The sequence below is a fragment of the Arachis hypogaea genome, chromosome 2 (genome assembly GCF_003086295.3).
Source record: "Arachis hypogaea cultivar Tifrunner chromosome 2, arahy.Tifrunner.gnm2.J5K5, whole genome shotgun sequence".
Classification (NCBI taxonomy): Eukaryota; Viridiplantae; Streptophyta; class Magnoliopsida; order Fabales; family Fabaceae; genus Arachis; species Arachis hypogaea.
The window spans coordinates 12062614-12075964 of NC_092037.1; the positions used below are offsets into that span (position 1 = coordinate 12062614).

General features: G+C 35.4%; 1 protein-coding gene across 1 annotated transcript; it reads right to left on the reverse strand.

The window, feature by feature from the left end:
* Positions 1 to 7888: 7888 nt before the first annotated feature.
* LOC112737804 (iron-sulfur protein required for NADH dehydrogenase, mitochondrial) lies at positions 7889 to 12767 on the reverse strand. Its single transcript, XM_025787920.3, has 9 exons — positions 12310 to 12767; positions 11927 to 12129; positions 11726 to 11834; positions 11270 to 11392; positions 10593 to 10690; positions 10257 to 10383; positions 9739 to 9824; positions 8998 to 9123; positions 7889 to 8573 (listed from the first exon to the last, which is right to left on the reverse strand). The coding sequence occupies exons 2-9, from the start codon at positions 11951 to 11953 to the stop codon at positions 8415 to 8417; spliced, it is 855 nt and encodes a 284-aa protein (XP_025643705.1). The 5' UTR covers positions 11954 to 12129; positions 12310 to 12767; the 3' UTR covers positions 7889 to 8414.
* Positions 12768 to 13351: the final 584 nt, after the last annotated feature.

Sequence of the window (13351 nt, forward strand, 5' to 3'; positions counted from 1 at the left end):
GAACATGAAAAAAACATGTCTTCAGATTAGATTTTTTTCAATTATAGGCTGCAAATGCAGTAGAACTTAATTAATTATTAATTACTCAAATCAAGAAAATAAGTCCAGCTTTATTAAAAAAAAAAAACCAAACCCTCCCTAAATTCATTCTCTTTAATCAACAAAAAAGTACTACAAAATCTAATTCATAGTATCCAAATATAGATACAGCAACATTCAGTCATCAAATTAAAAGAAACTAAACCATTTAACTTTTTTATTTGCGTTGCTTGTTTGAAAAATGTGCATGTATTTGTTTGAAAGCAAAACTGATTGTGCAACAGTTTGACTTAGTCTTTAAACTAAAAGCATTCTAGGGGTTTAGTACTTTAACCTTGCATTATATTTTATTAATGTTGTCTTAGCTCATAACCAAATTCATTCATGTCAATTTCGATAAAATTTCATAGATAACTTTTTAAATCAAACAGTAACATTCCTTTTCATCAGAATCAGTAGCAGAGACATAAATCATAGTACAATCTTATTCATAGTCAACATATGCACAAAGATTAATAAATTAAAAGCACATGTACGAGTAAATAAAATTAAAAAAATTGTGAAAAATTCAAAGTCTACTTTGACAAAAAATAAATAATTTTTTATTTTATAGTACACTTACATAATAAATTGACAATCAAGTGAGAAATGAAGCACTATATTAGTTGCATCATGACAGATAAAATTGGAAGAACAAAATTTATATTCTATGAAATATAGGGAGAAGAAAAATCTAAAAAAGAAAGAATAAAGTAAGTGATGATGCAGGAACTCATCAACGATTGACGGTTCACGGCAACTGTGAGGACCTGAAACCAGATGATGTGGAGTGATGAAGAGCGACGAAGCAAGTGACGACTCCACGACGACCACAATCCACGGCAACTCAGCGATAGCGAAAACCCAAAATCAGAAGACAACGAGCGATGACAATCCGAAGAGTTGCTTCTGTCACCAGCGACGAGGAGCCCAGGAAAAGCCGACGAGTGTGAAAGAGAAGACTCGAGTGAGACCGAGAGAGACTCTAGTGGCAGTGAAAGAGATGAGAGAGTTTGACTTTGAGACTTGAGAATGAGAGATTGAGAATGAGAAGGTGGGATGAGAAAACCTAAAAAGATGAAGAGCTGCTTTGATATTTTTCAATTTTTCAGATGTGTTTGTTTTTTTGGTATGAATGACTATGAGAGATTAGAGTTCATGGAGAAGCATCAATAAGATTAAAGCAATTTTTTTTAGTGTGGATGAAGAATCAAATTTGTTTTTTTATTTAAAGTAAATTGATAAATAAACCCTGAAAATTTACATTTTGAATAAATTAGTCCTAAAGATAAAAGTACCAATAAAATCTTTGAGGATAACAAACTTGGACAGTTAGTTCAAATTAAGATCTTTTATCTTGGAGGACTTTATTAGTACTGTTTTTTTAAGAGATTAATTTGTCCAAAATGTAAATCTCCAAAAGTGTATTTGTTACTTTACTCTTTGTTTTCTTTTTTAACTTATTCAAAATTTAAAATTATAAGATTAAAAGTAACTTGAATTTTAAATTTTGATTAATTTAAAAAATATATATTTTTTGTCTAACATAAAAAAAAGTTTTTTTTATAAAATTTAAAAAAATATTTTTATTAAATTATAAGTGTTTTAATAAAAGTACTAATATGATATATATTCCTTTTAAAAATAATTAAATGCTGACATAAAAAATATAATCTACATGTCATTTTATTATTTGTTCACGTTTTTAACCTACCGAAACAATCACCTAAACTTAAACGTTTCAGATATGCCAACTACCTACGTACTTTGTACTCTGTATAATTTTGAAAATCGAAAATGAGCGGTGAAATGAGCGGGAATGAGTTTTTGAGGGTGAAACACAGCGAAGCAGCCGATAATATCGGCAGAAGAGATAAGGGGGAGGTCTTGCATCAGGAGAAAAGGAGGATCATATTTCGGGAAGGGTTTTTAAGCCTTTGAAAGTTTCTTTCAGGGACAAAGTTGTGGGTTCTAAGATTGCTAAAACTTTTTTACTCGTTGAAACTTTGTCAGGAGATAACATTGCGGTAGTTTCTGGGAAGTAAGGAGATCTCTTGCTACCGAGTGTCACGTTTACCCATAAAGCTAAGAATTGTTTAGCAGAACCTTATAAGGATGCTATAGTGATTAAGGTGCTAGGAAACACTATAGCTATACTGCATTGTCTCATAAACTCCGAACGGTATAGCGGATTAAGGGAGGTTTTGATTTATTGGACATGGGGTTTGACTACTTTTTTGTGAAGTTTGATGTGGCTGAGGAGCGAGAAAGGTTCTCTTAGGAGGTCCGTGGATGATTGAGCGAAATTATGTGACAGTGAAGCCTTGGGATCAAGAGTTTAGATCAAGTAAAAAATGTTTTGGAGCAACTTTAATGGGGATTAGAATTTTCGGATTATCAATTTGGTGCTACCAAGAAGATGCAATGCTCCGTGTTGCGGCTGCAGTTGGCATTCCCGTCAAGGTTGATTTGGCAACAAAATTAGCTGAAAGAGGACGATATGCTCGTGCCTGTATTTAGATAGATTTAGGATTGCCAGTGACTAAGAAGATTCTCGTTGAAGGTGTTGAATATAAGGTTGAATATGAAAGTCTTCACCTTATTTGTGGCTCCTGTCTCAAGTTTGGTCATGATATGAAGGTGTGCAAGACAGACAGCAACACGGAGGAGGAACTAATGCCAACGTGGTCGGCGACGTAGCAAAGCAACTAAAAAGTTCAAATTCAAAAAATCCGGTACATGTGGAAAAGGCAAGTTTTTATTTTGGAAAGAATCTTGGAGATGAGACTGTAAATGTTGCTATCCCAGATTTGGTGGAGAGTGATTTCCATACTGTTCATGTAGACCATGCACAACATGAGGATTTGGAAGGTTGGACTCAAGTGATTAGGAAAGGAAAGTATAAAATGGATCAAAAGCCTTCTCCTAGCACCTATCAGGTCCCACCAAAAGCAAAGAAGACTCCTAACAAGGCTACCAATACTTGGACAAGGCGAAATCACTAATGTACAACACATGCTATTGGATCCAAAGGAAAATAAAGCAGGGGCATCAATATTGGAAAACCGGTTAGTGTGGCTTCTTCGGGGACCTGTCACAATGTTCATCATCAGCAGCAAGGTGAGAACAAATGGCACTGTGCGAAAGCGTCCTTGCCCAAACTCTTTGCAGAATTCACCAGTAAATAAGGATAGAACATCGGCGGCGGGTGTGGTGCAAGTTTCGACGGAGAAAATTGTGCTGGAACTTGAGAGTCTATTAAAGGCGGGATCATCAAAGACAGGGACATCATATTGAGTCTCGGGTTTGTTATTGTAGCTCCTTTTTTGCTGTTTTTTATGGATAGTTTCAATATCATAGCCTGGAATGTGAGGGGTGTCTAACAAGATGGCTCGTGTGCATTGCAAAAATTTAGTGAGAATATATAAACCATCTTTCTTCTTTCTCTTTGAGACTCATACTATGTTTAATAATTTGAAGAATTTTTTGGATAAGTTGGGTTTTCATTGTGTTGGTATTGAGGAAGTAGTAGGACACGGGGGTGGCATTTGGTTTCTATCTTCTATTGCTAATGCTTCTTGTGTGGTAATTGACCAAATTGACCAATGTATCACAGTGAAAGTGAGTGTGGGTAACTTAGTTTAGATTTGTAGTGCAGTGTATGAGAATCCTCAATTCGAAAAAAGAAGTATGCTTTGGAATCATTTGCGTTCTATTAATTCAAGCCATAATGGGTCGTGGCTGGCCGTTGGTGATTTTAATGAGATTGTGGCGCCAGACGAGAGTACGGGTGCTTATTTTTCTTCTCACAGAGCTAGTCTATTAGCTACTACTCTAGATGATTGTGAACTCTTTGATCTTAAAGTGACTGGTAGGAGATATACTTGGTATAGAACATTTCAGGCTGGCAGGGACTTGGCTAAAAAGTTGGATAGAGCTCTAGTTAATGAGGCGTGGATTACAATGTTTCCTGATGGTTATTCTGAAATTCTTAGCAGGCTTCATTCTGATCATTGTCCTATTTTAGTTCGTTGTCATGGTGGCCCCAGAGTGAAAGGTTCTCGTCCTTTTAGGTTCCAAGCTGCGTGGGCAACACATCCTTCTTATAAACGTGTTATTAGTAAGGCTTGGAATCAAGAGTTTGGAGGCGTTACTGAAAGGCTTAAGATGGTTCAACAGGCTTCTTTGAACGATAACTCAGATTTTTGGAAATATTTTTGTGCGAAAAGGTAAGCTGGAATATCAGATTGATCAGATTCAATGGCGTTTAGAGGTTACCAATATGTTATCTTTGAGAATTAAAGAAGCTGAACTGAGGGAAGATTATAATAGGCTTTTATTGCAAGAGGAACTTTTTTGGTACCAGAAATCTAGAGAGCAATGGGTCAAGTATGGGGATAGAAACACTAAATTCTTTCATCTTAAGACTTTGGTGCGTAGAAACCATAATAGAGTACATGGATTATATGTTAGAGATGGGTCTTGGTCTACTGATCCAGATATTCTCCAGGAAGAAGCCCTCTCTTTCTACAAGAATCTCCTTGGTACAACATAAGAGGTTGAGGTTGATTGTTTAGAGGATGTTCCGATGCCCACTCTAAGCACCGAGGCTTGTGCTAGGTTAATTGCCCCTGTCTCTTTTGCGAAACTCAAGTCAGCAGTATTCAGTATGAGCCCTTTTAAGGCTCCTGGTCCAGATGGCTTTCAAGCTTATTTTTTAAAGAATATTGGGAGATAGTAGGCACTGAGATTTGGAGTATTGTCCGGAGCGCTTTTTTGGGAGAGTACTTAAATCCTAGCATTATATGGAAATTCTAATTGTGCTTATTCCTAAAATTGATAACTCTATCTTTATGAAGGATTTCAGGCCTATTAGCTTGTGTAATTTGTTTATAAAATTATCACCAAAGAATTGACTAATCGACTTTGGCCTTTTCTTCCAGATTTTGTTAGTCCTTTACAAGGAGGTTTTATTCCGGGTCGTGGTGCTCCTGATAATATTATTGTGGCCCAAGAAATTCTGAATTTCATGAAGCACACAAAATTCAAGAAAGATACTTTTGCTTTTAAAATTGATCTTGAAAAAGCTTATGATAGGGTGGATTGGAGGTTTTTGGAGAGTACTATCATTCCTTTTGGTTTTTCTATCATCACTGTTAATTTGATTATGAATTGTGTTCGTGCATCATCTCTTTCTAGTATGTGGAATGGGAATAGATTGGATAGTTTTGCTCCTAGAAGGGGGCTTAGACAGGACGATCCAATGCCTTCTTACTTATTTGTGCTTTGTATGGAAAGACTTGCTTGCTATATATCTCATAAGGTGGTCGAGGGTGTGTGGAAACCAGTTTCTGTCACTAGGGGTGGCCCAAAATTTTCTCATTTGATATTTGCAGATGATCTCTTACTTTTCTGTCAGGATACAAAGGGTCAGATCCAAATGGTAATGCATTCTCTTAACATTTTTTGCAAGGCATTTGGCATGAAAGTAAATCTTGAAAAGTCTAAAGCTTTTTGTTCTAAAAATGTGACTGCTCATAGAAGAGATATATTTACTAGTGTTTCTTCAATACGTTTTGCTTTGGACTTAGGAAGATATCTTGGAGTTAACCTTAATCATTCCCGTACCAGTAGGGCTTCTTTTCATTCGGTGATTGAAAAGGTGAGGGAAAGATTAGCTAATTGGAAAGGAAGGCTTCTAAATAAAGTAGGGAGACTTTGCCTGATCAATTCTGTTGCAGCATCCATTCCTGTCTATCATATGCATGTATCTTTTTTTCCAAATTGAGTTTGCGATAAATTGTCTTCTATGATGAGACAGTTCCTTTGGAAGGGTCAAGTTGATGGCAGAGGTCTTTCTCTTGTTAATTGGAAGACCGTGATCACTCCAAAGAAATTTGGTGGCCTGGGTGTTAGAGATCCTGCGTGTGTTAATATATCTTTACTTGGTAAATTAGTTTGACGACTTTTCTATTGTCAGGACAAGCCTTGGGTTGCTCTATTGAGGGCGAAGTATCTGAGGAACGAGAGAGTTTTAGATGGCCCTGTCTCTTGTAATGCTTCTCATGTTTGGAAGAGTATCTCAAAGGCTTTTGGTGCTCTTAAGGATGCCTTATCTTGGTGCATTGGGTCACTTGATCAATTTTTTTGGTTTGACAATTGGAGTATTGAAGGCCCAATTGCTCAAGATGTCCCTTTTATACATATATCTGGCTCTGATTTAACTATTAGAGACATTTGGAAAGATGATCAATGGAATCTCCATGATATTTTCTCTAACACTCCAGAAGATGTCAAACAGCGTTTGAATGCTTATAATCCAGATTTGAATACTGGAGAAAGTTCGGGTTGGTCGTGGGGTGTTGCATCTTCTAGACTCTACTCAGCTAAGAGTGGGTACAATTGGCTAGCTAAAAGAAAGTTTGACTAGAATGAGCTTGGTTGTGGGTATGGCGACTGCATATTCCTGAGAAGTACAAGTTCTTGATTTGGCTCAGTCTTCATAATGCTATTCCTACGGCAGAGTTTCGTTGGGGTCGTGGCTTAGCTTTATCTAGCACTTGTCATCGGTGTCAGAATTGTTCTGAATCCATTCTTCATTGTCTTCGGGAGTGCCCTAGTGCCAAGGAGGTCTGGAACCTTTTAGGCCTGTATTCAGATAACTCGGATTTACGTGATTGGCTTCTTTTCTTTTCGACCATCTGGTGGATTTGGAGAAACAGGAATCATGACTTATTTAATATAGATGACTCTTGGAGTGCTAGTAAAGTGGTGAGTTTGATTCGTAGTTCAATAAAGGAGTTCCACACTATTTTTGCTATGCATCAATCTTTGTCTCCTCCTTCACTTTGTTTACATTGGGTTCCACCTCTAGTTCATTTTGTTAAAATGAATTGTGATGCTAGTTGTTTTGCTCCTTTTGGCTATGCTGGGTTTGATTTTATCATTCACAATTCTGATGGATATTGGTTGAAAGGTTGCACTGGAAAAGTCGAAGTGTGCAGTGTTCTTTTTGCTAAATTGTATGCAATTTGGAGAGGTTTACTTCTTGCTTGGGATAGTGGATTTCGTGAGGTTATTTGTGAAACAGACTGTTTAAAAGCTCTTTTCTTGGTAAACCAAAGAATGCTTGGTAAGGATATTCCGGAATGGGATTTGCCAAAGCATATACAGGAGAGGGTCTCTATTCTTTTAATTAAGAGGAATGCAAATAGTGTTGCATATTATATGGCTAAAGCCTGGCGCGAACATTCACTCGAATTCAAATTGGAGTCAACCATGGAGTGAACTTTAACATCTAATAGATTTAAATATGAATCTAGCCAATTAATTTAATTTTGTCTCTATTTTTTTTTTTTTTGTTTAGTCACCAAAAAAATATGCCAACTACCTTAATCTTGATCTGAAGAGTTTAAGATTCTTTACCCTCTCTGCGTATTCTAATTAAACCCATAAAAAAAAAAGAAAAAATAGTTTGCAATTTAATAACTTTTATTAATCTTTTTCTTAATAAAGAAGAAAACATTTGCATTCAAATGCAAAATTATTTTCTAATGTCACTATTGATTCAGCTTATCAAAATATACCTCAATAAAAGTAACCAAACAGATCAATGCAATTTAACAAAATCCTAGTCAAATGATCAAGTCTTTTTTTTCTTTTTTTTGGGCGGGGGGACAGGGATTAAATCTGTTTATATATCCATAAAGTTGGTCATTTAGTAAGCACATCCATTTACTTTTATGGTCTTCCATCCATAAGCAGATCCAATATGATGACCATATGCAGATCCAATATGATGACCATACAATACACTAAAAGGAATCATATCTATAAGGTCAAGAATATCCATGGCATAATTGCCTTCTCTTTACAAGATGATGCTAAAGACAATTCTCCTACAATGCATCAAATAAAAAATCAATCACCAAAAACAGACAAAATAGGCAATGGCTTATCAAGAGAGACTCGTGAACAAACAAAACTCTGTAGCCTCATCATTACAGTGTGATAAAACTGCTTATTTTTCCTCTACAGAAAAATTACATAAAAATGATAAATTAAACAGCACCTGTGTTATGTGAGGTCAAAGAAACATTCACATCTAATTTCACAATATTCATGGAGATGGTGGAACCTACAAAATATAAATCATAAGCCTAACCTGTATCTCATCAAAACTTTAAACTTTTAACACATTGTAAGATTTGTCAAATGCCACATTTTTTAGTTGTCATGACGAACGGCTAGGGGCTCCTTTCTTGAATGAAAACGTGGGCGTGCCAGATAATGTCGCTCACAGGTTGACAGATCTTGCGGTGAAGAAGGACAGCATATCATAATATAATCTCTGGTTTGAACTGCTGTTCCTTAAGTTTCTGAACAACTTTTTCAGCTAAATCGCCATACGCTCTGGAAACCACAGAATCAGGGGCGGCCAAAACTATGGGGTGCCCTTGATCACACGCCTCTCTGATTTCCATTTCGAGTGGTATCTAGAATCGTTAAATTGAAACTTGTCACTAAAACCAAACACATAAATTTTGCAGAAGTCACTTAGGAAGATTGAGAAGAAGGTGGGCTTTTACCCAAATGACTATTAACTTCACTTTCTCTATGTCTTCCTCATTTAATTTTGGCTTGAAAATTTTAGTTAAACATAGACGCATCATAAATCCTTTTAAGAAAAGAGAGAATGAACAAATTAATAAACTATGGTTCTAGTTATGTAAGTTAACATTTTCTATGCTATTTAAAATTTCAAAAAACTTGGGTTTGCATTTTCACAAAGATATAGCTAAATCAACCAAAAACTAAAGAAGCAATAAGTTATCAGTTATCACATAATAAGGCTTCCACTATATGATCTGCAAAATTATACTCTCAACTGTACAATCTAGATAGAGATAATTAGCATACCTCGCCTAAAAATTCTAACCCCATTTCACTGGCTGCCTTAGGAGCACCTCCTTTACCAAATATATACGATGGTTCACCACAATGTGGACACTTAAAGCAGCTCATGTTCTCTACAATTCCCAAAATCTGAAAGAACAGTTAAAGATCTCATATGAAAGTACTGAAAAGGTAGTATGCATTCAGGGTTTTTAGAAAATACGTAAACATCATATCTGGGTAAGGAACAATCTATATATCAATGCTAATAACCTTTAGGAATTATTCAACTGTCATCACTCGAATTGTATTATGAATCAAATACAAAAGCACACATAAAAACAGACCATATAAGCACAAATGAATTTGTTTCAAGTACACATTTGAATATAAGATATTCTTCTCATCCTTAATCAAAATAATTCACAGAAATAAGCCATTAGGATTTACAAAAGCAAGACACTTGCTTTCATAACTAAAACTAATTCCAACCTAATGCAACAACATCGTGATTCGACATAAGTAGAAACTAATGAGGGATGTCCATAGAAAGCACAAAAACAATGTAAATAATGCATTCATTAAGCAAAAATGGAAAGATTTTCCTGTAGAATAATTGAGACAATTCCCAATGATGCAATTTTCTAACTAAACAATAAATGATTATTCTCATGTTAACAAAAAGTTGGAAGAGACACATGTCTATTCTAACCCAAAGTAACTAATCATTTAGGAAAAATTAAGGAACACCAGTAATTATCATACCGGAACATCAACTTTATTGAACATTTTTACACCCCTCCTGGCATCCATTAATGCAACATCTTGAGGAGTTGAAACAATCAGTGCACCTACCATATATTCGGTCATTAAAAGAACAAAGACACAAAAAGATAAAAAAAAAAAAAAGGCCCATCTGAAGACCGAAGGATAACTAGTAATTGCATTAAACATAAAAACTTGAAATATAATGATGCTTTCTTAAATTTTACCCTTGACTGATTTTATTAAACTTTCAACCATGTACTCTTTTGCTTATAGTTTAATTGATATTACACTGAAGATATTTCAGCTGAAAACTAGCAGAGCATGATAAATAGGTCTAATTCACAACCTCCTTTTGTAAATTTCAGTGCATACTTCAGGTAGATGAGAATCACAAAGACTAAAATGCAAAAAATCCGTAGGCTATCTAAGCTTTTTCTCAAAGCATTTGCTTTAGACCTCATCACCCACACCCCAAAGGTCACATTAGTGGAAATACACTGCTTTTCGTGACCTACCTGATAATTGCAGATTCTGAGACATAGCTATCTGGACATCACCAGTTCCAGGAGGCAAATCCATCACTAAAACATCAAGGTTTCCCCAGTCAACTCCCCTTGTCATTTTCTCAAGAGCATTTGTTACCTGTGATAATCCAGTAAACAAAAATTTATTTATTTATATTTTTGAAATGGAAAACAAAAAAATGGATGTGATTGTCAAGATGTATTCATTATGGATTCCTTTACAGTAGATCTCAACAAATGACAAAAGTTGCATGAACCAGTTAAAGCAAGAAATAGTAAGAGAAAGTTTAAAGAAATAAGAAACAAATAAAGAAGTTACAGGTATACCATGGGACCTCTCCATACAATTGGGGCATACTTCTCGACAAGGAATCCTATTGACATACACTTGATCCCATAATTTTCAATGGGAATCATTTTCTTATCTGAAATAAATGAACAACAAATATTGGCATGAACTATAACAGATGGAAGAAACTTTTGCATAAAGCCTAAAAGTAAACAAAAATGGTAACAGAAAAAAACACACCAAAGTAAGAAACAGTTCAAATATTCTAATTATTGTATTGGTTCCCATCCAATCCTAAAATTTCAACAGAAGTTAATGATTTCTGGTGATCTTCTTGAGCACCATTTGCAACACATTCATAGTTCATACTTGTAATGCATTTAAATGTATAGTAGCTAGAATATATGATGTACAGATAAATTTAACAAAACTAAAAATGCATCAAAGTTAGAGAGTACCATTCATCGGGTTTTATACTATAATCATACAATATCTGAAAGAAATTTTTATAACACTTTATTTCCAAATTCCCATTGCTTAAAAATAATTCTGTGTGGAGAGTAGAATCATACAATATCTGAATGTGGAGAACAAACACGTTTGACATTGATGCTTTTCCTTTTATGCACCATGATAGCTATGCCTACATCTAGCTGTGGTTTTTTGGTTTATGTGTCATTCAAGATGAATGTTGACTACGAAGTGAAAAGTATACCTTCGGTGACATCAGGTTTTCTGTTGATGTTCATCATAGTGGGGATATTCGGTCCATATACATCAGCATCAAGCAAACCAACCTTCAGTTGACATTTACTTGCAAGTGCTACAGCTAAATTAACTGCCAAATCAAGAAACATCACTCATTCACAAAACACAAGTACACAACACCAAAAAAAGCAGCAAGACATCCAAGCTCAGCTAAATGAACCTAATTACAGATGTTTCTGTATATCCAACCACTGCTATGGAAAACTTTTGCCTGTAATATGGGACAAATAAATTCCGATATCAAGTACACCAGTTCTATTTAGAATGCATACATACAGAATGATCCGGACATTTTAAAACAAATTCTTATTGAACATGGTATAGACTAAAGAGTCACATTAATTGTTAAAATGACATCTCATTGTAATAAATAATCCCGACTCATTGGAACAAGGACTCATACCAGCAGTAGTAGACTTTCCGACACCGCCTTTACCAGAGGCGACGGCAATGGTATCCTTGATTCCAGGAATGCGAAGGTGCTTTGCGTAGCTCCGGAGAGTCCCTAGCCTCTGAGAAGCCAAGAATCAGTGGGTGGGTGAGTGAGTGAAAATGCAGCAGAACGGTTTTGAACAGATAATAATTTAGGTGAATAGAAACTCACCCTGAATTGCCTTAACACTTCCCTCATGATGGGGGCCCTTGTCTTCTTTGGTAGAAATGCTAGGTCTCCACACACACACTATCTTGGTAATCCGATTAGAGAATGGTAAGAGGAACGAGTTTCTACACAGGCTTGAGCCTCAAACCATAGTTATCAGAACCAAACCCGTAATAGAACCGGTCAAACTTCTGGATCGCTGGTTACTGGTTTAATTAATAGCAATTACTAATACAATTAGCATACAATTAGCATAAATTACAGAATCTATTACATACAATCAGCATACAATTAATAGTAATATCATTATCTAAACCTACATTAAAACTGAAGAAATCAAGTATATAAAATTAATCAAGAACAACTGAAAAAAATTGAACACCTACACGGACTGCAGAAGCAGACGCAGAGTCATGGACGGGCTGCGGACCTGGGGTTGCAGAGGTCAGGCCACCGGCGAGGAGAGTTGCCCGTAGAGGAGAGGAGGCCGCACGCAGAGCTTCGGAGGACAGAGACAGACAAAGGGGAGCCACGACCGAGAGAGACGCAGGCGAGGCACGCCGGGCGACACAGACGGAGGAGGCAGAGACCGGCGACGAAGCACACGGCTCGGCGGGGCCAAGCCGGAGGAAGGAGAGCGGAGACTGGTGGCGCGAAGGAAGGTGGCTGACCGGCACGGTGAGTGAATTAGGGAGAGAGAGAATCGGTGATGGCTGATGAGTGAGTGATGAGTGAGTGAGTGAGGTTGGGGAGGGGAGGGGAGGGGAGGGGGAGCCGAGGGTTTTGGGGTGGGAAATTAGGATTTTTTTCACATTAATTTCAATATTCTATTCGAGAAATATCAAATACTATCAAAATTTATTATTGAGTAATTATTCAAATCAGTCCAAGGATTTTAGAAACGGACATTTTAGTCTAAAAAAAATTAACACAATCAATCTCTAGGTTTTATTTTGGCAGATAAATTAGTTTCAATTTATTTTTCGACAGAATAATTACCCAAATTAGTCTTCAAAGATTTTTAAAATGAACATTTTAGTCCCCAAGAAAAACTAATGTACAAATTAATCCCCAACGTTTCTCTCTTAGACATAATAGTCCTTCATTCAAAAATAAAATAAAATAAAATAATTATTATTATTATTAATTGCACAATAATATTATACTATATTTTTTATATTTTTTGGACAAAAATAATAATAAATTTATTCATTTAATCCTTTTATATATATATATATAGTCACTCAATAATAATAATAATAAAATTATTAGAAATTATTTTACAAAAGATTTAAAATTAAAATCATTTGATATTTTTGTATTTAATATAATAAAAAATATCATATGTAAAAATATATATATATGTTTGTATTAAAAAAATATGTGTTAAAAAAATATTTTAATTTGAATTTATATTAAATACATATT

Bases quoted from the DNA above. Each gene is read 5' to 3' on its own strand.
- LOC112737804 (XM_025787920.3), bottom strand. From the start codon at position 11,953: ATGAGGGAAGTGTTAAGGCAATTCAGG. The intron at 11,835-11,926 runs GTGAGTTTCTAT...TTGGCTTCTCAG, and splicing joins AAGTGTTAAGGCAATTCAGG to AGGCTAGGGACTCTCCGGAG. The intron at 10,384-10,592 runs GTATACCTGTAA...GGATTATCACAG, and splicing joins TTGTATGGAGAGGTCCCATG to GTAACAAATGCTCTTGAGAA.